This window comes from Choloepus didactylus, chromosome 4 (genome assembly GCF_015220235.1).
Source record: "Choloepus didactylus isolate mChoDid1 chromosome 4, mChoDid1.pri, whole genome shotgun sequence".
Lineage (NCBI taxonomy): Eukaryota > Metazoa > Chordata > Mammalia > Pilosa > Megalonychidae > Choloepus > Choloepus didactylus.
The window spans coordinates 47146275-47170768 of record NC_051310.1 but is presented as its reverse complement, the minus strand read 5'-3'; the positions used below and the strand labels follow the sequence as shown (position 1 = coordinate 47170768).

Below are 24494 nucleotides of genomic sequence, written 5' to 3'. Positions count from 1 at the left end.
ATGTTTGGGGTGATAGAACAGTTTTGGTGATGGATGGTGGTGGTGGGAACCCAACATCATGAATGTAACTGATGCCACTGAGTTGTAGGCTTGACAGTGGTTTAAATGGGAAATTTTATGTTGTATATAAGTTACCACACTTAAAGATAAAAGCTTTGGTAATGGATGATGGTGATGTTAGCATGACATTGTGAATGTAATTGATATTGAACTGTACAATGAAAAGTGGCTAAAATGGGAAATTTCATGTATATGTTACCACAATAAAAAATTTTTTTAAGCCACATAAAATTAACCATTTTACAGCAAACAGTTCAGGGGTAATTAGTACATTCACAATGTTCTGCAACTACCACCTTTATCTAGTTCAAAAACATTTTCACCACCCCAAAAAGGAACAAGATTAAGTCCCCTTTGTTCTTATGGAAGACTTTTAATGTCCTCATAAGGTGGTGCTTTCAGAGACTGCTGCACCTTGGCACCTTGACTTTCATGGAGAGCTTGATTCCAAGGAGGTGACATACAGTGCTTGCAGTTTCTCAGAGAAGGCGAGTCCTGGAAGAGGGCCAGCCTGCCTGGCTCGTGGGGTAGCACAGTCCTCCCAGCTCCTGTGTACTGAAGCTGCAGCAGGCAGCTGGCCCTTGGGCCATGGCTCTGGGAGAATCCTGAGTAAGAAGGTGGTTCTTACGGTTTAAGCAGGTTGAACTGCAGGTGGGTGACCCCACTTTTCTTTTGCTAGGCAGAGGCATTCTTGAGAGGAAAGGCGAGTGAGCTTCTTTCACTTGCAGCAGGGATCCTGGATTCTGGGGAAAGGGTCCCTTCGTTCCCTAAGTTTGCAGCTCAACTTCCTTGTAGTGAGCTGCTGGGCTTTTCTCTTAGTGACAAATTTACAAGTCCTGGGGAGCCTTTCAGCATTTTCTATCACAAAGAGATGTCAGTGAAAGGAATGAAGAGCAATCTAACATTGAAAGTAAAAACCACCTGGAGCTAGTAGTCCAAGCTCTTTCTGGACAGAAGACAAGTATCATTGTGTTTCCCTCTAAAATTTGAAATATTCCATGGCATGTCTTTGAGAGATCACTCCAGAGCATCAGGGTACCTCACACACAGTTGTGAACCATGATTGTGACCATTTAAAAGGTGAGTGACTCTAATTTTTTCTTACTTCTATAAGGTCCATTGTAACCTGATCCCTCCCCTGAGGACCCCTGCAAAACTAAGGTGAATAGGAGACATTTTAAATGACCACAGCTGGAACTGAGTCCCCACAGGTCTGTCCAGATACTGACCTATTCCCACAGAAGACTTCTTGGGTAAATTAAAACTACCTTGGAAAGTGAGCAGTTTTCTATTTTAAATGAAATAAATTAGAAAGTAAACCATTTTTAAAGTAACCTGTTGACATAGAGATCAGCCTACCATTAGAGAAGACACTGGTGGGCACTATTAAACACTGATTAAGAAAATAAAAACCACAGTACAGTCTATAGCACATTTACAAGAATTTTCAATGACTTTTCCATCCCTGAACATTTCATATCTGATTTCCACACTCTCAGTCAATTAAACAGATAAGATACTTGCAGAAGCTATAGAAGATAATTTTACCTGGATCCCTAAGAGGGATTGCATACCCAATAAACTGTTCATTCTAGAAACAGATTGTTAACAATGGATATAAATATTCCAACTAGAAACACAAGTTCTGACTAACGTCCAGCTTAAAATGATCATCAAATGTATATCTATTATATATTACAAGAAACAATCCAGACTAAACCATAAATAAAACTATAGAAAAAATATGACAAAGAAGAGTTAAATGCCAAACATTATAGGAGAGAAGAGATTCAAGTGAAAATTTTCCACTGCATTTTATTCATAATGTAGCCACAATCAAGATACTGGAGTAAATGTCCATATCTGTTGAGTTCCCATTGGCAGGATGAAAAGGTAGAATTTCTTTATTTGTTATCCTGATGAATCTCACTATCAGAAGGAATCTTTGGTTTGTTAGCTCCTTCGTAAGCTTGTATAATGAGACATAGCTGATTGATAATTTCGTGGTCTGCAGTTTTCACATTAAACCCCAACATCTTTGTAATAGTTTCTCGGAAGCCAACAAGCTATAAGAACCACCACAAACACCAAGACATAGCATTAGTTTTGGTAACCCTCCTACTACATACAATGAAATTGGTTGTAGAAACTTAGTCTTAATTAAACATTTCTTTATGAAATGTAACATATTCTATAACCAAACAATATTTTTAAGCTCCTAGGGAAAAAATGGTCTCTTCTATTATAAGAAATCTTTATTTAAAATTTCCTTTATATTTTAAAGATTTTTTTCTTATTTTTACACTTTTATAGACTAAGCCTAATTTTGTTGCTGTTTGTTTTGCCATTGTAATAAGGTAATTACTTTTTGGACTTCTGACTTGGGTGATAATAGCAGTCCCCTAAATACATATCTCTCCACCATCCTCCAGAAGCTATAGTGGCTCTCAGGTGCTCACTTCCAAGATGACAAAGAAAAGAAGGATCAACAGTTGTGCCAAAATGGCCCATGGCCAAGTGCAGCCTGTTTGCTGCACGAACTACACGTACTGCATGCTCAAGGAGAAGGCCATTAAGAAGCTCATCATTTGAAATAGAGTAGAGACTGCAGCTGTCAGGGATATTTCTGAAGTGTCTTCAATGTCTATGTGCTTCCCAAGCTGGATGTGAAATCACATTATTGTGTGGGTTGTGCCATTCACAGCAAGACAGTTGGGGACCATTCCCCTGAAGCCCAGAAGGACCGAACACCCCCACCCCACTTTAGACCTGTGGGTGCTGCCCCATGACCTCCACCAAAGCCCATGTGAAGGGCTGAGTCCTTCAATACTGAAGAAAAACTAATCTCTGGGGAAAAAAAATAAAATGGAAATTATATTTAAAAAAAACAAAACACACAGTGATTAACAAGATCGAGTTAAACCTAGCAAGCAAATCCCCTCTCCTCACTTCCCTAAATGGAAATTGCAAGACAAGGACAATTCAGAGGAATTCAAAATTAGAGAAATGGCAAGCTATAGCCATACAAAATTACTTTAAGAAACAAATAGAAGGCAATACATCCTAACTGTTCTGGTGATGAAAATAGTCTCCCCAAAAAGCAGCCATGAAGCATAGAAACATGTTTGATATCACACCTTGACATGAATTGTCAATTAAACAAAGAATGTAGACATGTGGAAAAAAATCAAACTACTTTATTTTGAATCAGAAATTTAATAATTCAGAATATAAATGGGCAATAAAGATGTCCAAGATGTCTAGGATACTGATAAGGATGATGTGATGACCGAATTTAGGCAAGAACAAGACAAAAATCTCCTCTGAAATGAAGAACGAATTGCAAGGTGCTCAAAGGACAAGAGATTTTACTGAAAATGTAAGGGACACCAAGAAAATGAACATGCAGAAGTTTAAAAAAAGACAGAAAAGACAAAAGTGATATCATGACTTTATGTTTTAAGCACCTCTTAAGATAAGTTAAATTTTCAAATTTCTTAAGCAACTAATATATGGAGATGTGACAAATAATTCTTCAATAGCCTCAAATTATCAATTAGCCTTTAAGAGATGCTCTTAAAATATCTGCTTCAAAAATACAGTGAAAAGCAAAGCAAGTTTAGAAGTATTGCCCTCTTGTCCTAGAAAGTGACCCAGCCCCAAACACATGGTTTCCACAGAGCTTCCGTTCTTTCACATGACCCTACACTCTTGGTTCTTAGTCAGGGGACATGTTCTCAAACCAAAGCTAAAATAATTATATATCCCATCCCTCACCACTGTTGATTGAACAGGGATAGGCACTTGATCTAACACCCTTTCTTGAAATTCTTTGTTCAGTCACTGAAACACTAAATACAAAACTTTGCAGTAGTCAGTGGCCAAGTCTCCTGTCATATGGAGAAAAACAGACAGACAGAAGCTGACACAAAGACAGACTTCCAGATGATGAGAAAGGTGCTGATTTGGGGGCTCAGGTGCATCTCTGCCCTTACAGAGGTTTTGGATGTTTAACTCATCTTTGATCCCATGAGTCAATTTCCTTTTGTCTAAATTAGAGTCTTGGTTGAGCTGGGTGTGTATTCCTTCAACTAAGAGTCTTAATAAAGTAATAAGAAGAAAGAACCTCTTGTTCTTGTCCTGATACGTGATGAAATGTGCTCTTTACTGTGTAGGGCTCACGGGTGGCAGTGTCTGACATCTGGTGGGCCCTTTCTTTGTCCGATCTTACATCTTGCTCTGCAGAGTCTACGGTCGTTTTCAAGTTGTCTGTTTTCATAACTGCCTTCTCTTTAATTGTTTCAGCCTTTGTTAAAGATTGTCTGAGCCTTTCAATTGTTTTGTCCTGTGAGGGCATAGAGTGGAATAAGGAAATGGCTGTGATTAGATCTTTTTTCTAAATAACAGACAGGCCTGATAAGTCGTGCTTCCCATCCTCCTTTTTTTCCTTTTTTCTTTCCTTCCCTGCCTCCTTCCCTTCCTTCCTTCCCTTTTTTATATTTTTCTTGTGAAAAGCTAGATAATGGAAAAGAAAACTCCACAAATTCTGAATTAAGAAGGCATTTCTCTACCGTCATATTCATCAATAACCAACATTCACTGGACACCTTTATAAGCTAGACACTTGGGATTTAAAGAGATTTAACATGTATTCAATGACCTCAAAGGTCTTACAATCTATGTTAATCAAATACAGAAATAGAGAAAATAACTGGCTTTATAGAAAAAGGAATATTGCTGATAAACTGGCAAATCAGTTAATAAGCATTTAGTGCACCTTTGGCTCACAGCATAAGGCATGCTTGAAGTACTGCAACTGAAGCTTGATACGGAAAGATCCAAAGAAAAGCCAAAAAATTGACTAAAGTTTTTCATTATTACCCCAATATGAAAGGCTAAATGAAGTAAAACTATAATCATAAACTACAGTTTAGTTAAACCTATAACAAAGAGCAAGGGAATTATAACCAGAACATTTAGAATACTGGTTACTTTTGAAGTGCAGGGAGGAGGATTCATGGGGCTTTGATGGAATTGGTAATACTTTCTTAAGTTGATGATTGATTAACAGGCATTCAATTTTATTCTATATGCTTTAATATTATATATGTATTTTGAGTATGTATGTAAAAAGTTTTAATATTAATTTTTTAAAAGGCCAATGAGACACTTGAAACTAAAATAGTAAGACAAAAGCTTATGTAAATTTTTGAGTCTCCCTTCCCCTACTTACTTTAAGAAAATTCACTTTTGTCAGTTGAGTTTTCATATTTTTATTTGACAATTTCAAATCATCAAGCTGTTTCTGAAGTTTCTGAATTTTCTCCTCCAATATTTGAGTTGTAGTGGTCTGCAAATTTTGCTGGATATTCAAGGATATGTGTTGCTTGTTGTCTTTTTCTAGTTGTTTGAATTTCTTGTCGTGCTCACTTATATGGGAATTCTTAGTCTTGCAGTTTTCCTTTGCAGAAATCAATGGTTTTGAAATAAAGAAGTTGTACTTTAAGACGGCATGCTACTCTAGCAGAAGACCAGATCTACTCTAGACTAAAAATTGCAGGCTTAACAATACTTACATATGTAAAATATTTTTTAACCAGAAACATGTTTTATTAAAATAATTGGGAAAATAAAATATGACAATAAAAGCAATGACTTAGTGCTGGTAAGGTACCTGTTAAACAGACAGTTTTGTAAATGGGGGTAACAAATTAGCCCAACTCTTCTGGAAAACAATTTGGCAATCTATATGAGGAATTTCAAGGAGTTCACATCCTTTGACTAGTACCTCCACTCCTAGGAATGTATTAAAAAAATCATCAGTACACCATGGATGATTGTATGGTATGTGAATATATTTCAATAAAACTGAATTTAATTAAAAAATAATCAAAGATTTGGATAAAGATTCATGCAGAAACATATTCTTTACAACATTATTTAACAGGGAAAAATATAAACAATGCAAATGTCAAAAAATGAATAAAATATAGATTATTATACATTAACTAGAAATCAAGTTTTCAAAAATATCAACACAGAGAAAACACTAATGTTAATGTTAATGAAAGAAGCAGGATTACAAAAACCATGCCTATCTCACTATGTTAAAAATATGCATAGGAAAATAATTAGAAGAAAATATGCCTACATGTTAACACTGGTCATCTCACAAGTAGTAAGATAACTGTGATTTTAATTTTATTCATATTTATTTATTTTATTATGTAATAAGTATAAAATATTTATTATTTCAATCTTCAATACTTCATAAATTTTCATAATGCACATGAAAAATAGAGAAAAAAATAACATTAAAGAGCAAGAATCAGAATGGCACCACTTTTCTCAATTGCAGCACTGGAGACTAGAAGACAATGGAGTAATGCCTTTAAACTTCTGTATAAACATAAATTCTAAACCCAACTGTCAATTAAGTGTGAGCAATTTTTTTAAAAGTCTCTCATTCATGTAAGAACTCCAGAAACATGTATCCCTGTAAGGTACCACTTTTTAGGAAGCCATTGGAGGCTGTATTCCGACAAAATACGAAAGTAAGCCAAAAAAAATAGAAAGACATGAAATTCAGGAAACAGTGTAACCCTACCACAGTAGTGGAGAAAATAAACCACAGGATCATCCACTGTGCCCAGGTCTACAGAGCAAGCAGTCCAGACTGAAGCAAGAGAATAATAATAACTGCAATAAGTATGTGTATTAAATTTGCTAATTGGATACTCTCAGATTGGATTACAAAATAAAATACAACATATACTGTCCATAAGAGACACTTGAACCACAAAGAGAAAGGCAGAAAAATAAAAGGATGAAGAGATAAATCAGGCAAATATGAACCAAAAGAAAATTACATTAGCAACCATACTATCTGTAACTGGAGAATTTCGGGTAGACTATCACAAGGGACAAAAAAAATGTTTATAGCGGTTAAAAGAACAAGACAGCAAAAAGAAATAAGCAGCATAAATGCATGTGCCCCAGCAATCTATAAAGCAACAGCTGACAGAACTGCAGGGAAAAATGGATGAATCAACAATCATACTTGAGAGATTTTAACATATCTTTTTTCGAATTGAGCAAACAACAATAACGAGATTCTGAAAATCTGAACAATATGAATAATACGCTCAAGAGCTATATAAAGAGCTTAACACCCAAAGGAGAGCAGTCTTTATAAGCACACATGGAACAGTTACCAAAATAGACCAGGCATCAGACCATGTAGAAAGCCTCAGTGAACTCCCAAGGTCATAGGTCTCCCACCATTATGTAATAAAATACAAATTAATAACAAAAATAGCTTTTTTATATTTGGAACATTTTAAATATATCACTAAATAAATCAGGTTAAAAAAGAATGTGTAAAGGAAATTAAATATTTAAAACAAAAGATAAGGAAAACAGTACATGTCAATACTTGTGGAAGAGAGTTAAATAGTTCTTGAAAGAAAAATTATAGTTTAAATAAGTGCATTTCAGAAAATTTGAAAGGTTAAACACAAGCCAATTACTCCTCTTCTTCCTCTTCCTAGTCTTCTCTGTTGCTTTCCTTTTCCTTTCTGAACAATTCAGTCCTACGGCCATTAGGTAGGCAGAACAAGGGAGGCAACTGCACGCAATGAGAAGGGAAATGCCGTGGCCCACAGCAGGTGTCAGAGCCCAGACAGGGCAGAAAGAGTGTCTGACTAGGAGGGCCACCCTGCGGAGGACTCGGAGCCTGGCCAGGGTGAGAAAGGCGCTACGCAGATGAACTACTAGAAATCAATCAGACAAGACAGGAATCCAAAGAGAAAAATGGGTTAAGAAAACGAACAATTCATTAAACAAGAAAGTCAAAAGGCTGAAGAGCACAAAGGAAACCCTCCAACTCAGTAATAGAGAAATGCAAATTAAATGAACCATAACTTTATACTTGATGGAATGGCAAAAATCAGAAAGCTGGTTAATGTCAGGAAATGGCAGGGATGCAGAAATATGAGACCCTTCATGCATCCCTGAAGGAATTATGGACTGATGTGGCCATTCTGTGAGAGCTAGCTGGCAGTACTGGTCAAATTAGGTGTATGCATACCTTATGAGTCACCAATTCCAATCCTGAGTACACATCCCTGGGAAATTCTCTTATGGGTCTGTAAGGGAACAAGTACAAGGATGTTCATAGCAATGTTGTCTGTGATGGCAGAAAGATGGATGTAACCCGAATATTCATCACTAAAGGAGTAAACAGGCAAAATGTGGCAGATAGGCACACTATAGAATTCCATGCAGTAGTCAGAAGCAATGAACTAGACGAACAAATAACAATGTAAGATGGATCTTAAAAATATAACGGTGAGTAATAGAATGAGATATTTAACACAATAACATTTATGCAAATTAAAAATATATGCACAAAAATCATATTTCAAAGAACATATAGAAACAAAAGGATACACATTAAGCACATTAGACTGATTGCCTTTGGAAAGAAGGGAGTGGGAAATGGGGCTAAAAAAGGAATAAATAAATAAGAGAGGGAACTTCCATAGCCCATGATGATAATGTATCATGAACTAAGGAGTCTGATTAACTCAATTTCTGCATCTGATGTCTGAATTGTAAGGACTGGGGAAGCAATTCACAGATGAGAAAATCCAAGTGGTCAGCAGCACAGAAAAAAAAAAAAAGCTCAAACTCATTAGTAATCAAGCAAAGGTAAAATATTTACCATTTTAACCCAACACATACTCACACAAGAATGACAGCATCCAGTGCTTGCTAGGATACAAAAAGGAAACAGGCATTCTTATATTGCTATTGGGAAAGTGAACTCCTCTTGCTTTTGGAAGGTAGTGTTCTGGCAATGGCTATTAAAATTTAAAATAGTCATCCACTATCATCCTGTAATTCAACCCATAGGGGGAAAAAGCACCAATACAGAAAGATACATATATTAAAAGATACTTACTGCAGAATTATTTGTAGTGGCATCAAAAAATGGAAATAATTTGATAGTCCACCAATAGACAACTGGCTGAATAAATTGTTACATGAACACTGTAGAATACTTTGCAGCTATTAAAGGAATGAGTTGAATCTATATTTACTGACATAAGGGATGACCATGAGGTACTTAGTTCTTACTAAGAAGAGGAAGTTGAAGAGTAGTTTTACTGGTAGGGCCCCAGTTTTGTAAAAACACCACCACCCACATATATGTATTTAAGTATTTCCATAATCATCACATTAGTTGCGGAAGATATACACATTGATTACTGAGTTGATATAGGCACAGAGAGGGTTTGGGAAGATTATTATTGTTTTCTTCAAACCTTTTAGCATGATTTCAAGGGTTGTGGAAACATGTATTACTTGTATATTCTTTAAATTTAATATAGGATTTAAAATTTTTGCATGGGAGTGAATCATCATTTACATATTTAAGAGCAGAGGAAGAAGTTAGATTCATCTTGGACTCTGTAGGGTACACATTGTTGATGTCACTTTGTTAACTGCTAGAAGTTTTTAAAAACTAGATGCTCAATAAATAATAAATAATAACTGAAATGAGTGATGAGTGAGAAAAAAGATTATAACCTTGGCCCATAGAGTTTATAGAAACAGTGTAACGCAGGTTTTAGTATGACAGGCAATTCTGAGAAAAAGTAACAACATAGACTCAGGATCTTCTGAAAATAAATTGCATTACATCCTACCTAATCCATCCCACTTTTAGGACTCACTTTATCCTTACTGATACAGGGAAACAAAGTTAAAAGGGTAATGAGCCATATAGTAATTATTGAGGAATATCATCAATGGAATACCCACCTCATCTAGCTGTCACTGCCTGGATTTCTACCAATGGAGATTCATTCCTTTGAATTCCTTTCTTTCTAATCCTCTTTTTAAAGTATATTAAATAATACATTAAAAATGCCCTCACAATAAATGCCAAATATATGCATAAGAGAGAAATGGGAGATATGGAAGGAGGAGAGGCTTTTTGATAAAATCAGAAGCATAATTTTAAAGATTTGCAGCAAATTTTCCTCCTTTTACCAGGATTAAAAAGTATAAATAGTATTAACTTTACATATTAGGTAAAATTAAAGATATTAATGTTATAATCTTAAAAAGACCATTTTCTTTGTCAAAGAAACACTTATACTTCAGGCAAATCTTACCTTGTTCCTGTCAAAGTCTAATCTACCTTGAAAAAAGTCATTAACATCAATTTTCCCCTCTAGACGTTTCAAGGATTTTTTTCGTTCCCTATATTTTTCTTCAGCTTGGGATGATTCTTGAACAACTTCTTCATAAAGATGATGCAGCTGTTCCAGTTGCTTAGTGAGCATCTGAATTTCCTGCTGAAGGCCTTCAGTTATCTACAGGAAAAAAATATATAAAACTTTCTGGTGGTCCATGTTTCTACTTCATTTCAAAACCATGTCATTCCTATTTATATTGACATTGTAGTGACATTAAGTTATAAAGAGATGACTAGGGAAGACTTTTAAGAAGATTTGAAATATAAAAGGTGGTTTTATATAAAAGAAACAGAAAGCTTTGATATACAAAAATAACACACTTTTGTTTGTACTGAGAAATAAGGTTGTATAATGAATTTTAAGAGAGCAGAGGTAAAAAAAAATAATTGGAATGCTACAATGAACAGACTTATTGTGTGGGAAGTTTCACTAATACATTGAATCTATCTAGCAATACCTATCTTCATTTTAATTTGAGTGAAATTTTACATAAATGAATTTTATGAAAATGATTTGGACACAATAAGGACATGTATCCACTTAAACCTGATTCAATTATTTGATAGACTCGATGAGTAAATTCAAACAAACAACTGATTTGAAAGAATTTATTTATTGCATAGACTGAACTGACCAGTGCTTGCTCATCAAACACTCTCTTCCCAATAACACTATTTTTAAGCTAACAGTCATTGAGCTTACACTGCACTGTGCTAAGTACTTCTCATGGGCTAACCCATTTAATCTGTACAACCCCACTGTGAGACAGGAACTGTACCACCTCCCCCCACCCCCTATTTTATAAATGAAACTGAGCACAGACAGCAGTAACCTGCCCAAGAGCACACAGCAGGCAGAACAGGGATTCGTTCTCGGTGCTCGTAACTGCCACACTATATTACCATTACAACAATGGACAACCTCTTCTTTCAAAACTATAGTAATAAAAATAAATTCAAATTTAAAATCCAGGGTCACAGAGTTTACTAAATGGATAATATCAAAATCTGTATTTAGAAGAACAATTTGAAAGAATAACTTTTCTCTCAGTATACTTACAGACTTCCAAGATTGCTCATTTGCACCAATTTCCTGAATCCTCTCTTTCACAGCTTCCTCTGTGGCTGACACTGGGACAACACTATTGCTCAGAAGAGCAGCCAACTGACTGAGGAGGTTCTGATATTGGGATTGTGCAGTTTTAGTTTCCCAGATGAATGAATATGGAGGTCGTTTTAACTCAGATACTTGTTTTTCCTTATGGAGCATATCTTGTTGACATTTATCCCCCAATTTATGCCCATCCTTGGGTCCATCGGGGTGAAAAGTGTTATCTTTCTCAAAGCTCTTGGCCAGGATAGCTTCATCCTTATCCTAAATATGCCAACACACACATTAAATGTCCCATTTGAGGTGAAGTTTATTTGAAGACATCTACTTTCCTTATTTTGAAATATACAGTCATAAAACAAAACCTTAATAGAAAACGCTTTCAGAAAGAAAATGTTATAGAGTTATGAGAGAGACAACAAGGGTATATTCGAAAGATCAAACTAGAACAGCAAGAGGTGTTGAAATGAGAGTATAGAGAAATTATTTTAGAACATAGGTAATTTAGCTTAGAAAAGCAACTAACCAAAGAGCTCCAGTTGATGAGCTAAAAATTGTACAGAGAAATGTGAGCTGATAAATGTAGAAAAAATGATGGAATTTTAGGATTCAGAATTTTGCATCTCCTAACGAAATAATTGACTCAGAAGAGGATCATCAATGAATGCTAAAATCTTTAAACGAAAGGTTGATGGGGAACTGGATATATTCATAAAGACTTAATTATGGTTAAAGAACATCATTTAATGATAATAATCTTGATAATGTAAAAGCATAAATTAAAGAAGTCAGGGAGTAGAAGACAGTAAGAACAGCAAAAGAAGGGGTGAAAAAAACACAATCCTCATTTTATAAAACAAAATGATATCACCAATAGTACAGGGAACAAGAAAGAAATTTTAATATGTTAATTCAAGCCACAAAGATAATTTGTGGGAGGAACTACAAATAATAATATACGTATTTGGGGAGGTTATGGAAAAGGAGATAGGGGACTGATTTGGGTGAGCTGAATCTTAATCTGCCATACTGGGGAGTCAAGAGATAATTTCTAAAGTTAATGAATTAAAAAAAAAAACAGTATAAATATTCAGACAAAAAATAGAAAATTGACATAGGAACAGGGCTGACAATTGCAGCCCCATTTCTAATAGCAAAACAAAACACAAACCAAAAGAACAAAACTGGAACAACCTAATTTCCATGGCAGATGACCTGGCTTATTGAATAAACTATGATACATCCATATACAAGGGAGTACTATGCATTTGTAAAACTAATCATGAAAAACTAGATTTACCTATGCAGTAATCTCCAGGATATACTGCTTGGTGAAAAAAAGCAAAGTATGTAAGAGTAATAATATGCTATATTATTACAGCATATATTATATGCTATAATATGCTATATTATAAGAGTAATAATATGCTAAATTATAAAAGCTAGATCCACCTAGATGTGTCATGTTTTATAGTTCAGACTTTGCAACCACATAATATATGGAGTGAATGAAAATACATATGTATTTGCTTATATTTTTAAAAAAGACATAATGGAAGGATTAATCTAAAAATAATTTTTAAAAATAGTTTACCCAACTTGTACTGAACTTGTGCACCAATGTCCATAGCAACATTAGTCACAAAAGCCAACAAGTGGATACACCCAAATGTCCAACAGATGAGTGGATAAACAAAATGTGGGGTGTAAATATACATATATTTAATATATATATATATATATATATATATATATATATATATATATATATATATATATTTCATTATATATATAATATAAAATGAAATATTATTCAGCTATAAAAAGGAATGAAGTTCTGATACAACATGGATAAACCTTGAAAACATTATGCTAAGTGAAATAAGCCAGATACAAGGACAACATTGTATGATTCCACTTACATGAAATATCTAGAATCAGACTGCAAATACATTACAGGTTTCTAGGGGTGTTGTGGGGGAGGGGGAATGGGGAATTGTTGCTTAATTGGTACAGAGTTTCTGTTTGGGGTGACAAAAAAGTTGGAGTAATGGATGGTGGCGATGGTAGCACAACATTGTAAATGTAATTAATACTACTGAATTTTACACTTAAAAAAGGTTAAAGTGCAAATTTATTTATATTTATATATATATATATATGTATACTACCATAATAAAAAAATTAAATACTTATCCTTATCCATAGGGAAAGGGAGCAGAAAAAAAAATTATAAAAGCTTGTTCCTCCTAGATGTATCATGTTTTATAGTTCAGACTTTGCAACCATCTATGTTTTACATGTTAAAAAAAAAAGAAAAATAAGCACACAAATTAAAAATTAAATTAACCCAGTTGTATATGACATTGTTGGCATAACTACACGAAGAAGAGTTATTTCAAGTGAATCTACAATGTAATATTTTCACTGTATACTCCTGTGATAAAGTCTAGGGACAAAAAGACCCATATGGAAATCTTTAATTGTATTCAATGAGTCTGTTATTAGTAATATTGTTATTATTTTGACACTATTATATATGTGTTATAGAATAAAGCAAATTAGTAATTAAATCATCATTAGAAAATGAAAGTAAAAGAAAATATACATATATGAAATTAAAAATTTTTTCTATATCTAAAAAAAATTTATTTCCTAGTTCTGTTCATGGAAAAGGCCTAAGGCAATGATGACCAGTAATAATGAACACTTCTAGGGCCCAGATTGTGGTCTCTAAAAGCCATTTTCCCCTAAAAGGAATAAATGTTCCTTGGAGAAATGACCAATTCCAGGTCTGAGGCAAATGATCCTGGAATATGATATCATGACCAAAAGAAAAGAAATGTTCAAAGACTTTTTGGGGTTTATGTCAGAAGGACATAGGCGCCAGCTTATACGGGGCTGCAAGTTTGGAACAATTTGTGCATCAAGAAGAATAATGATGTATATGAATGTAACACTTCTGAAACTATTTTGTATGTAATTTAGGACTAAGTAAATGAATAGATTAATGTTGTGGGAGCTGGGGTTCTCACTGTGGAAGAAGGGAGATACAAATGGGGAGAATGGGGGAAAGGAAGAAATAACATCATGGAGTTAGATTGGAATTGGAATAATAAGTATAAACTTAATTTTCTAATATATATAATACAAATATATATACATTTTATTTCCTAGCTCTGTTGGCTGAAAGCACCTTGAAGCAATGACACCCCAATAGCAATGTGTACAGTTAGCTCCCAGATCTTGGTTTATAAATAGCACTCCCCACTAAAAGTAGCAAGACTCAGAGAAATGACTGATTCCAAGGTTGGGACAAGGAAGGTATAAGATGAGTATAGACCATCTTGTGCCAGAAAGGAATTTGTAGGGACCTGTCAAAAGGACACAGTAATCAGGCTGAAGGGGTTCCCACCAGACAAATCTGTGAAGAATTGAGCATAAAAATAAATAGAAGCAGTAATGGATTATAACCCATTGAATAAATAAGAATCTACATATCCATACTGATTGATATCTAGACAAATAAATAAATCAAGGAGAAAGGAAATCTCTTTTTATAGTAAAATGCCAGCTAATAATAGAGAAGAAATGAAAGAGTTAGAATTCAGAAGTTTGTACCCATGATAGCACACCATGATTCAGGCAAAAAAAGTCATCAATGGATGCTAAAGACAAGAGGGAGAAGTTTGATAAGAAATAGAATATTTACTTAGTGTCAAAGTTTCCCTCCACACATTACTTATTGATTGAAAAAAGGAAAAACAATAACTATACACTGGAGAAATCTGGCAACAGCTCAAGCAAGCAATCAAACTTAATATCACCAATAAGGAGCAAACAGACGTAAAGTGCCTTTGGATATGACACCCTGAGAAGGACAAAACATAATTCATGTAGTATTCCATTCCAACATGCAAAACCTGAATCTTATCATGAGGAAACAATATCAGACAAAACCAAACCAAGGGACATTCTATAAAACAATTGACCTTTATTTTTAAAAAATGACAATATCATGAGAGAAAGGCTGAGAAATTAATACAGATGACAGAAGACTAAAGTGATGTGAGAACCAAACATAAACAAATTTTGTCATCTTCAATTTCAAAACATATCCAAGAATCACTTTTAACCACCTGTGTAAACATCAGCTACTTAAAAGACAAGAGTTTCTTCTGCTCCCACTGCCATCATCCAAGATGTCCTATCTTTTTGTTCTTTTCTGCTCTTTGTTTTATTAAATAAATTCCTCACGTTTCTTTCCTCCAACCTTTCCCTTGTGCCCCTGTAATCATGAGCTTCCATTATAAATATGTTGGGAGAAAATGAAAGCTAATACTTCTAATTCTCCTTCTCCCACCTCCCATGGGAGAATTCTACCTTTATAAATTCTACCCAGCCTTATTCCTACCATCTTGCTACCTTCAGCTCTAGGAACTGAGTGAGCAAACTCAGGTTCTATACTTCTTGTCATGTGAAATTGGGAAATAGAAGAATAGCTAGAAATTGTTGAGTAATGATGGATTTGTATCATTAAAAGGCTAAAAAAAGAGTCAAAATAAAAGAGAAGAAAAAAAGTTCAGAGCAGCATAGTCTCTAGACCTGAGATAGTTTTTGAAGAGAGAGTAGTGAGAGAAGTAGAAAAAAAGGGAAAATGGTATTGTGAATTGCTTCAGACAGGCGAATTAAGATTGGAATTGCTTTCAACTACTTTGAAAATAGCTGCCAAGTTTTTTTTTTTTTTAATGGTACCTTATACATAAATTGGACTATGTGGGGCCTTGTTTTATATTCAGATTACATAACAAATGGTTATATTCTAAAACATTCACCATATCCTTGACAACAGTCCACATCCCACCCTGCTCTACCAGGCTTCTATAAAACCTTCTACCCACCCTATGAATTCCTATCTGTTGGGGATAGATAGCTATTGGGGATTTCTATTCTTCTAAACCCAACAAATGGCATAATCCTAAATATCAATGGCCAATGTAGATGACCCATCCAAAATTTAGCTTTCTGATTTCTATGCCTCCCTAGTATCAATGATTTTTACCTACATCCCTCTTGAACCATCCATATGCAGATCCAAAGACCCAGAATTTGTCACCGGCATGAAATAATCCATATCAGAAATTTAAAACTCCAGTGTATCTCTCTAAATACTACCTCTTCTCCCAACTCTCTCCTAGCCCTATTTCACCTTTACCTTTTCTTCAGTATCACAGAGACCTTATAACCCTCTGTGATGGTTTGAAGCTGTATGTACCCCAGAGAAGATCATATTCTTGAAACATTCCTGTGGGTGTGGATCCATTGTAAGTAGGATCTTTTGGTGAGTAGGATCTTAACTTGCGATGTGACCCACCTCATTCAAGGTGGGTCTTAATCCTCTTACTGGAGTCCTTTGTAAGAGGATAAAAGAGAGAAGACACAGAAAAAAGCCCTAGAGAAGCTGAGAGAGAAAAGTCACAGATGGAGAAGTCAGAAGTTGAAGCAATGAAACCCAGGAGAGAAGGACCAGCAGACACCAACCATGTGCACTGCCATGTGATGGAAGAGTCCAGATATCCTCTGATGATGACTTGATTTGGACATTCTCACAACTATCCTGGAGTAACACAAGGCAATAAAAATCTTATTTCTTCAAAAACCTATCAAAACTTAAAATGAGATACCACTTTGCAACTCTAGGATGGCTACTATTAAAAAAATAAAACAAAATAATATGTGCTGGTGAGAATGTGGAGAAATTGGAACCCTCATACATTGTTGGTGGGAATGTAAAACAGGGCAACCTCTGTGAAAAAGTTTGGTGGTTCAGCAGAAAGTTAAACATAGAATTACCATTTGACCCGGCAATTCCACTTCTAGATATCTATCCAAAAGAATTGAAAGCAGGGTCTTAAATAGGTATTTGAAGACCAATGTACATAGTAGTATTATTCACAATAGCCAAAAGGTGGAAGCAATCCAAGTATCTAGCCACAGATGAATGGATAAACAAAATGTGGTAATGTTCATACAACAAAATATTATTCATCCATAAAAAAGAATGAAGTTCTGATTTATGAACCTTGAAAACATTATGCTAAGTGAAATAATCCATATACAAAAGGACAGATATGATATGATTTATCTTTATGAAATACTTAGAATAAGCAAATACATAGAGGCAGAAAACAGAATAGTGGTTACCAGGGGTGGGGGCAGGGAGGAATGGTGAGTTACTGCTTAATGGGTTTGCGTTTCTGTTTGGAATGACGAAAATGTTCTGGAAATAGTGGTGAAAGTTACAAAATATTGTCAATGTGCTTAATATCACAGAATTGTTCACTCAAAATGGTTAAAAATGATTTTTATGTTATGCATATTGTACCACAATACAAAAAGTTTTAAAAAATCAATCAAAATTTCTTCTCACCTTCATTGTAAACATATCAATGGAATCTTCTGGTCCTTTCAGATTCATACAAGAGGAGAATCTGTTAACACCTGCTAACTTTGTTTCCAAAAGGTCTGATTTATGCTGTGCTTTTTCTCTTTCAACAAGAAGTACCCTGTGTAAGATAGCAATAGTACCATGAAACAACCAATATTCAAATTTCAACTAAAAATAATAAAAATAAATATCCCTCAATTAAAATACTTTAAACATATATATCAAATCAAAATGTATCATATGAAAACAACTGTCCAGTTACCCAACTATTTCTAGAGAGAGATGTAATGACAGAAAAATGGAGAGAAAAACAATCCAGTGTTAAGTCCTGTGGTAGTTCCCTTGTTGGATGTCAGTTTTGAAACCATCCTTCTAAGAGGGAAATTTGGGTATGAATTATCTGACTAGTACTGTGGTGATGATCAGGAGGTTCCACATGGATACAAGTAGTCCTATTTTAACAATACCTGAATGAAATTCTTCAACTGAAATTTCATAAGGAGAAAAGGAATCAGATATGATGATATGACACAGAATAGTGTAAGTAAAACTTGTTTTATCATCGGATCTGCAAACAGCTTAGATGTTTTAAAAACTAATTCCTTGTTTCTTGTTTTGGTTAACAATTGCTAGATACTGGTAATATTTTCTACCCAGAAGCTAGGTTAAACTTGCAGTCCTACTTCCGTGGTTTTTTTTTGTTGTTGTTGTTGTTTGTTTTTTGTCCTCTTCTAAGAATTGCATCCAACAGAATTAGTGAATTTACATCAGGATAAAGGAAATCATCCAAATTATCTAAAGAGAAAATTTTAATTTAAAAATTATATTAGAGACATGAGGGACACATTCAAAAGATCTATCCTGCCTGTAATTGCAGTCCTATAAAGAGAATAGAGACAGAATGGGACAGAAAAAATATTTGAAAAAAATAATTCCCGAGAATTTTCCAAACCTGATGAAAGACATTGACAGATTCAATACACTCTGTAAATCCAAAGCAGGATAAATACAAAGAAAGCCACACTAAGCCACACAATATTCAAGTTGCTAAAAATTAAAAGCAGGCAGAGAAAAAGTACATATTACCTTCAAAGTTATAAAATAAGACTGATGGCTGACTTTTCACAGAAACTATAGATGTCAGAAGATAACTGAAAGGCATCTTAAAGTGCTGAAAGACAAAACCGCCAACTCGGAAGTCTATACTTAATGAAAATACTTTCCAAAAATGAAGAGATAAATATGGTTTCAGAAGGAAAAAAAAAAGTAGAAAATTTCATTGCCAGAAGAATTGCATTATAAGAAACACTACATAATATTTTATGATGAAGGAAAAAGACTCCTGGGGGCTGCATAGACCCAGAAATGGTAAAATGAAATAATCTTTAAAAAATCAGAAAGTTAATACAGGAGAAAAATGGAATAATTAAAAAATGATGAATCCAAAATGAGAAATAAAGTTCTAATACATGAGACAACACAGATGAACACTGAAGACATCACGTTGAGTCAAACAAGGCAAACACAAAAGGACAAATATTGTATGATCTCACTGATATGAAATAATTAGAATGAGCAAATTCTCAGAGTCAGAAACTAGAATACAGGTTACCAGGAGCTGAGGTGGGAGAAGGGAATGGGGAGTTAATGTTTGATTGGTTACAGAATTTCTGTTCGGGGTGATAGAAAAGTTATGGTAATGGACAGTGGTGATGATAGTGCAATATTGTTAATGTAATTACCACCACTGAATTATATATTTGAATGTGGTTAAGAGGGAGAAATTTTAGGTGGTATAAATGTTACTAGAATAAAAATAGAAACAAAACAAAATGAAACACAAAACATAGAACTATACAACAGTTAACGCTAACGTAAACTATGGACTATAGTTAATAGTACAATTATATTCTTTCATCAACTGTTACAAAGGTACCACACTAATACAAAATGTTAATAATGGGGAAAACTGTGTGTGTTGGGGGTGGGGGTATATGGGAATTCTGAATTTTCCGCATGATTTTCCTATAGACGTACAATTTTTCTAATTTATAATGTAGGGAAAAAGTTAATACAGGAGAAAAATGGAATAATAAAAAATCTGATTAATCTAAGAAAGCAATAAAGGAGTTGTAATAGGTTGAATTATGTACCTCAGAAAAAGATGTGTTCTTAATCTTAGTTCATTCCTGTGGTTGTGAACACATTGTAAATAGGAATTTTTGAAGATGCTATTTTTAGTTAGGATGTGGCCCAATTGAATGATGTTGGGCCTAATTCCAATTACTGGAGACTTTATGAAGAGAAAGCCACATAGAGGAGCAGGAAGCTGGAAGTCAACGGAAACCAGAAGAGAAAGGAGAGGACATCACCATGTGATGGGAAAGCAAATGAACCCCAAGGATTGCCAGCCTGCTGGAACACTGCTGACCCTGGGAGGAGGAAAACCTTCTAGCCAAAGCCTTGATTTGGACTTTGGACCCCTGGCCTCCAAAACTGAGGCAATAAATTCCCATTGTTTAAGCCAACCTATTTGGTGGTATTTGTCATAGCAGCTGGGAAACTAAGACACATAATAAAGGAAGAAAAAACAGATGGGAAAAATAATTTAAAAAAAAGCAATATGGTAGACATAAATTCAACAATTTCAGTAACTACTTTAGAAGTAGATGATCAGAACGTTCTAATTAAAAGACAAGATGAACAGATGATTAAAATAAACAATGAATAATAAACATTTTGTAAGAGATATACTTTAAATATAAAGACACACAGAAAGATGTAAATAAAAAAAGGAAAAAAGATGTAAATTAAAAAAAAAAAATGTTAACCAAAAGAAAGCTGGTATAGTTATGTTAATATCAGACAAAGTAGTAGTATAAGCAGGAAGAATTATAAGATACAAGCAGTGAAGTGGAAGCCATTACTCTCGGGAGGCGGTGGCTGCAAGGCACATGAGCAGAGGAATGATGCCTTCTTCGAGAGTACTGCAAAAGTAAGAAGAATAATTCCGTGGCTGTCCCACTACCCTCTTGTTCAGGCATATTTTCTGTCACTCTCACAGAATGGCAGCTCTCAATCTGTCCCCAACATTTGCTGTGTCTACTGAGGATGCTGCCTGTCTCCAGGAATCAGAAATTCCACTTTCTTCAAAAGGCTTTTCCTATCTTTAGAATGTTTCCTTGCAATGGCTTGGAGGCCTAAACGCAACTAGGGCTGGTTCCCAGGAGTCAGTGATGTTGCTGTGGACTTCACTGAGAAGGAGTGGCTCTTGCTGGATTCTTCACAGAGAAAACTATACAAAAGATGTAATGCTGGAGAACTATAACAACCTAGCTTCAGTGGGGTATCAGCATGGCAAACCTAGCCTCATCTCCCACTTAGAGCAAGAAGAAAAGCTGAAGACAGGGGAGACAGAAATTCACCAAGATACTTGTCCAGATTGGGGGACTTCATAAAAAACCAAATGGTCAATTCTTATGGACAATATTTTTGGGAAAGAAACATCCAGTCATGTGGAAATGGAAAGAACTTGTCTTAAGAGGGAAACCCACTGAATATATTCACTTGTTTGAAGTCTTCAGTATAGTCACACATCTTACTCAGCAAATGGGAAAGCGCACTGGGCCACAGTGATTATGGGGTAGCTTTCAAAGAAAGCTCACATCTCACCCATCATATGAGCATTTATGATGGAAGAAACTGTATGAATGTCATCAATGTCAAAAAGCCTTTACCACAAGGTCCTCCCTTACATGCCACAAGAGAATACACACTGGGGAGAAACCCTATGAGTGGAATGCCTGTGGTAAAGCCTTCAGTGATCCTTCAGCCCTTAGGAGTCATATCAGAACTCACACCAAAGAGAAGCCCTTTGAATACAGTCAGTGTAGAAATGCATCCCAAACCCTCTCCTCCCAAAAGATACACATGAGAATTCACACTTGAGAGAGACCTTATGTGTGATCAGTGTGGGAAGGCCTGTGGCAGGAGCTGTCACCTTACTGCACACAAGAGAACACACTGGAGAGAGGCCCTTTGAATGTCACGATTGTGGAAAAGCTCTCCAGCACCCCTCACATCTTAAAGAACATGTCGGGAATCACACTGGAGAGAAACCCTGTGAATGCACACAGTGTGGAAAAGCCTTCCAATGGAAGTCTAACTTTAATTTGCACAAGAAAAAATACCTGATAGAGAAAACATATGAATGTAAAGAATGTGGGAAAATCTTTGGTGATCTCATATCATGGAGGAAAAATATGAGAATTCACATTGTAAAGAAACCTGTTGAATGTAACTGTATGGAAAAGCCTTCAGAAACCAGTCAACCCTTAAGACACACATGAATTCCACTGGAGAGAAACCATATGGATGTGACCTATGTGAGAAAGCTTTCAGTGCAAGCTTGACTCTAACCGCACACAGGAAAATACATACTCAAGAGAGATACTATGAATGCACTGTGTGTGGAAAAGTCTTCAGTGATTATTTATCATGGAGAAGGCATATGAGCATTCAGCATGTTGAATGCAGACACTGTGGAAAAGGCTTCAGAAACCAGTCAACCCTTAAGACAAACATGATAACTCACACAGGACGGAAACCATATGAGTGTGATCATTTTGGGGAAGCTCTAACCTTAATGTGCACAGGAGAATACACACTGGGAAGAAACCCTATGAATGCCCTGTCTGTGGGAAAGCCTTCAGTGATCATTCTTCTCACTGGGAAGAGAAGCTCTTTGTGTCATCAATGTGGAAAAGGCTCCAGTGAACATGCCTTCTTTAAGAGAAACAAGCTCAGATTCATAGATGTAAGGAAGGCAAGAAAATCCTCATGAGCTCTCACCTTACTGTGCACAAAAGTATACAATGTAACTTGGGAGAACCCCAATTTTTGTAACAACAGGAAGATTAGAGTTTTTCATCACTTAGGAGACCTGTGAGAATTTTTGCTGAGAAGAAAACTTTTATCTGTGGTTTGGAGGAAGAAGCTATAAGTTCATTATGTCCCCCAAAATGACATGTTCTTTAATGCAGTCTTGTGGGGGCAGACATATTAGGTTGGAATCCTTGGATTAGGTTGTTTCCATGGAGATGTGACCCACCCAACTGTGGGTAATACCTTTGATTAGATTATTTTCATGGAGGTATGGCCCCAACCTTTCAGTGTGGGTCTTGATTTAATCATTGGAGTCCTATATAAGAACTCAGACAGAAGGAGCTCGCTGCTGCAGCCAAGAGAGATATTTTGAAGATGGCCATTGAAAGTAGACTTTTGCTGCTCCAGAGTTTGCCTGGGATAAACTAAGAGAGTACCCCCAGATGCCTAGAGAGAAACATCCTGGGAGAAAGCCATTTTGAAACAACCTGGGAGCAAAGGAAGAAGATGCCAGCCACGTGCCTTCCCAGACAACAGAGGTGTTCCAGACGCCATTGGCTCTTCTGTGAAGGTATCCTATTGTTGACACCTAGTTTGGATACTTTTATGGCCTTAAGACTGTAACTCTGTAACCAAATAAACCCCCTTTATAAAAGGCAATCCATTTATGGTATTCTGCATTCTGGCAGCCTTAGCAAACCGGAAAAGTGCACATTCAGCTCTTAACAAAAATGTATATATGTTTGCAATGTGAGAACTTATGGAGAGAAATCCTCGAGTTTTGCATTTAATGTGGAAATGACTTTTTCACCACCTCACCTTCTGGTCATAAGAGCAAACGGGAGAATGTACAAAGAAACTGACAGAGGAACCTTTTTCTGATCTCACATTGAATTCCTCATGAGAGAAATCATTCTGAAGAGAAATGCCTATAAAGTAAGGACTGTGGGAAAGTTTACAGCAGAGGTCAGTATGGCCCACAAGTTAAAAACGGTTTTTACATTTTGAAAGAAGAATATGAAAGTGAGAACATATGTGGCCTACAAAGGCTAAAATACTTCCGGTCTGGCCTTTTAAAGAAAAACTTTGCCAACCCTTGATGAACAGCAGTGACTTTCAACTGGAGGTGATTTTACTGACCAGGGAATATTTCATAATGTCTGGAGATATTTTGATTATTACAGCCGGGGAAGACGTGCTATTGGCATTTAAGTGGGGAGACGTCAGGAATGCTGCTAAACGTCCTATAAAGCATAGGCGCTCCCAACAACAAATAAGTATCTGTCCCAAAATGTTAAATGTTGAGAAACCCTGGTCTATAGTAATCCAGCAATTATAATGAAATATCTGAATATGCACACTAGGAGAAACTTAAAACATTTTAATTGTAATTAATATGATCCCTCTTTCAGGAAACATGTGAAACTTGCACTGCAGACAATCCTCTTGGATGCAGTCAGTGTGGAGATGCTTTTAGTCACAGCCCCTCACTTCCTGTGCCTATGAGACTTGATAATGGGAGACAGATCCTTTGGGATTTTCCAGTAATGTGGGATTGTCTTTATCAGTTTTTCATTACGAAAATGGACCCCAGCTTGTTAATTTTCAGTCTTTATGAATTGTATGTTCCTCTAGATAACCCTTAAGCCTAATCACAAAGGTTCATGTACAGTATTTTAATTATAACTTCATTCTTAATATGTTTAATTTCCTTTTTAAATAAC

At 35.4% G+C, this 24494-nt stretch overlaps 1 protein-coding gene and 1 pseudogene across 1 annotated transcript in view; one reads left to right on the top strand and one right to left on the bottom strand.

The window, feature by feature from the left end:
• Positions 1-303: 303 nt before the first annotated feature.
• The window catches only part of LOC119532622 (coiled-coil domain-containing protein 170-like), a 50727-nt gene continuing 26536 nt past the window's right edge, over positions 304-24494 (bottom strand). The window contains exons 5-13 of the mRNA XM_037835037.1: positions 17869-18004; positions 16897-17055; positions 11388-11702; positions 10245-10445; positions 8810-8835; positions 8150-8207; positions 5294-5521; positions 4187-4405; positions 304-2126 (exon numbers count right to left, since the gene is read on the bottom strand). Of these exons, the coding sequence (XP_037690965.1) occupies positions 1965-2126; positions 4187-4405; positions 5294-5521; positions 8150-8207; positions 8810-8835; positions 10245-10445; positions 11388-11702; positions 16897-17055; positions 17869-18004 (1504 nt within the window). The 3' untranslated portion in view covers positions 304-1964. The remainder of the gene's footprint in view (positions 2127-4186; positions 4406-5293; positions 5522-8149; positions 8208-8809; positions 8836-10244; positions 10446-11387; positions 11703-16896; positions 17056-17868; positions 18005-24494) is intronic.
• LOC119531368 lies at positions 2527-2870 on the top strand (annotated as a pseudogene).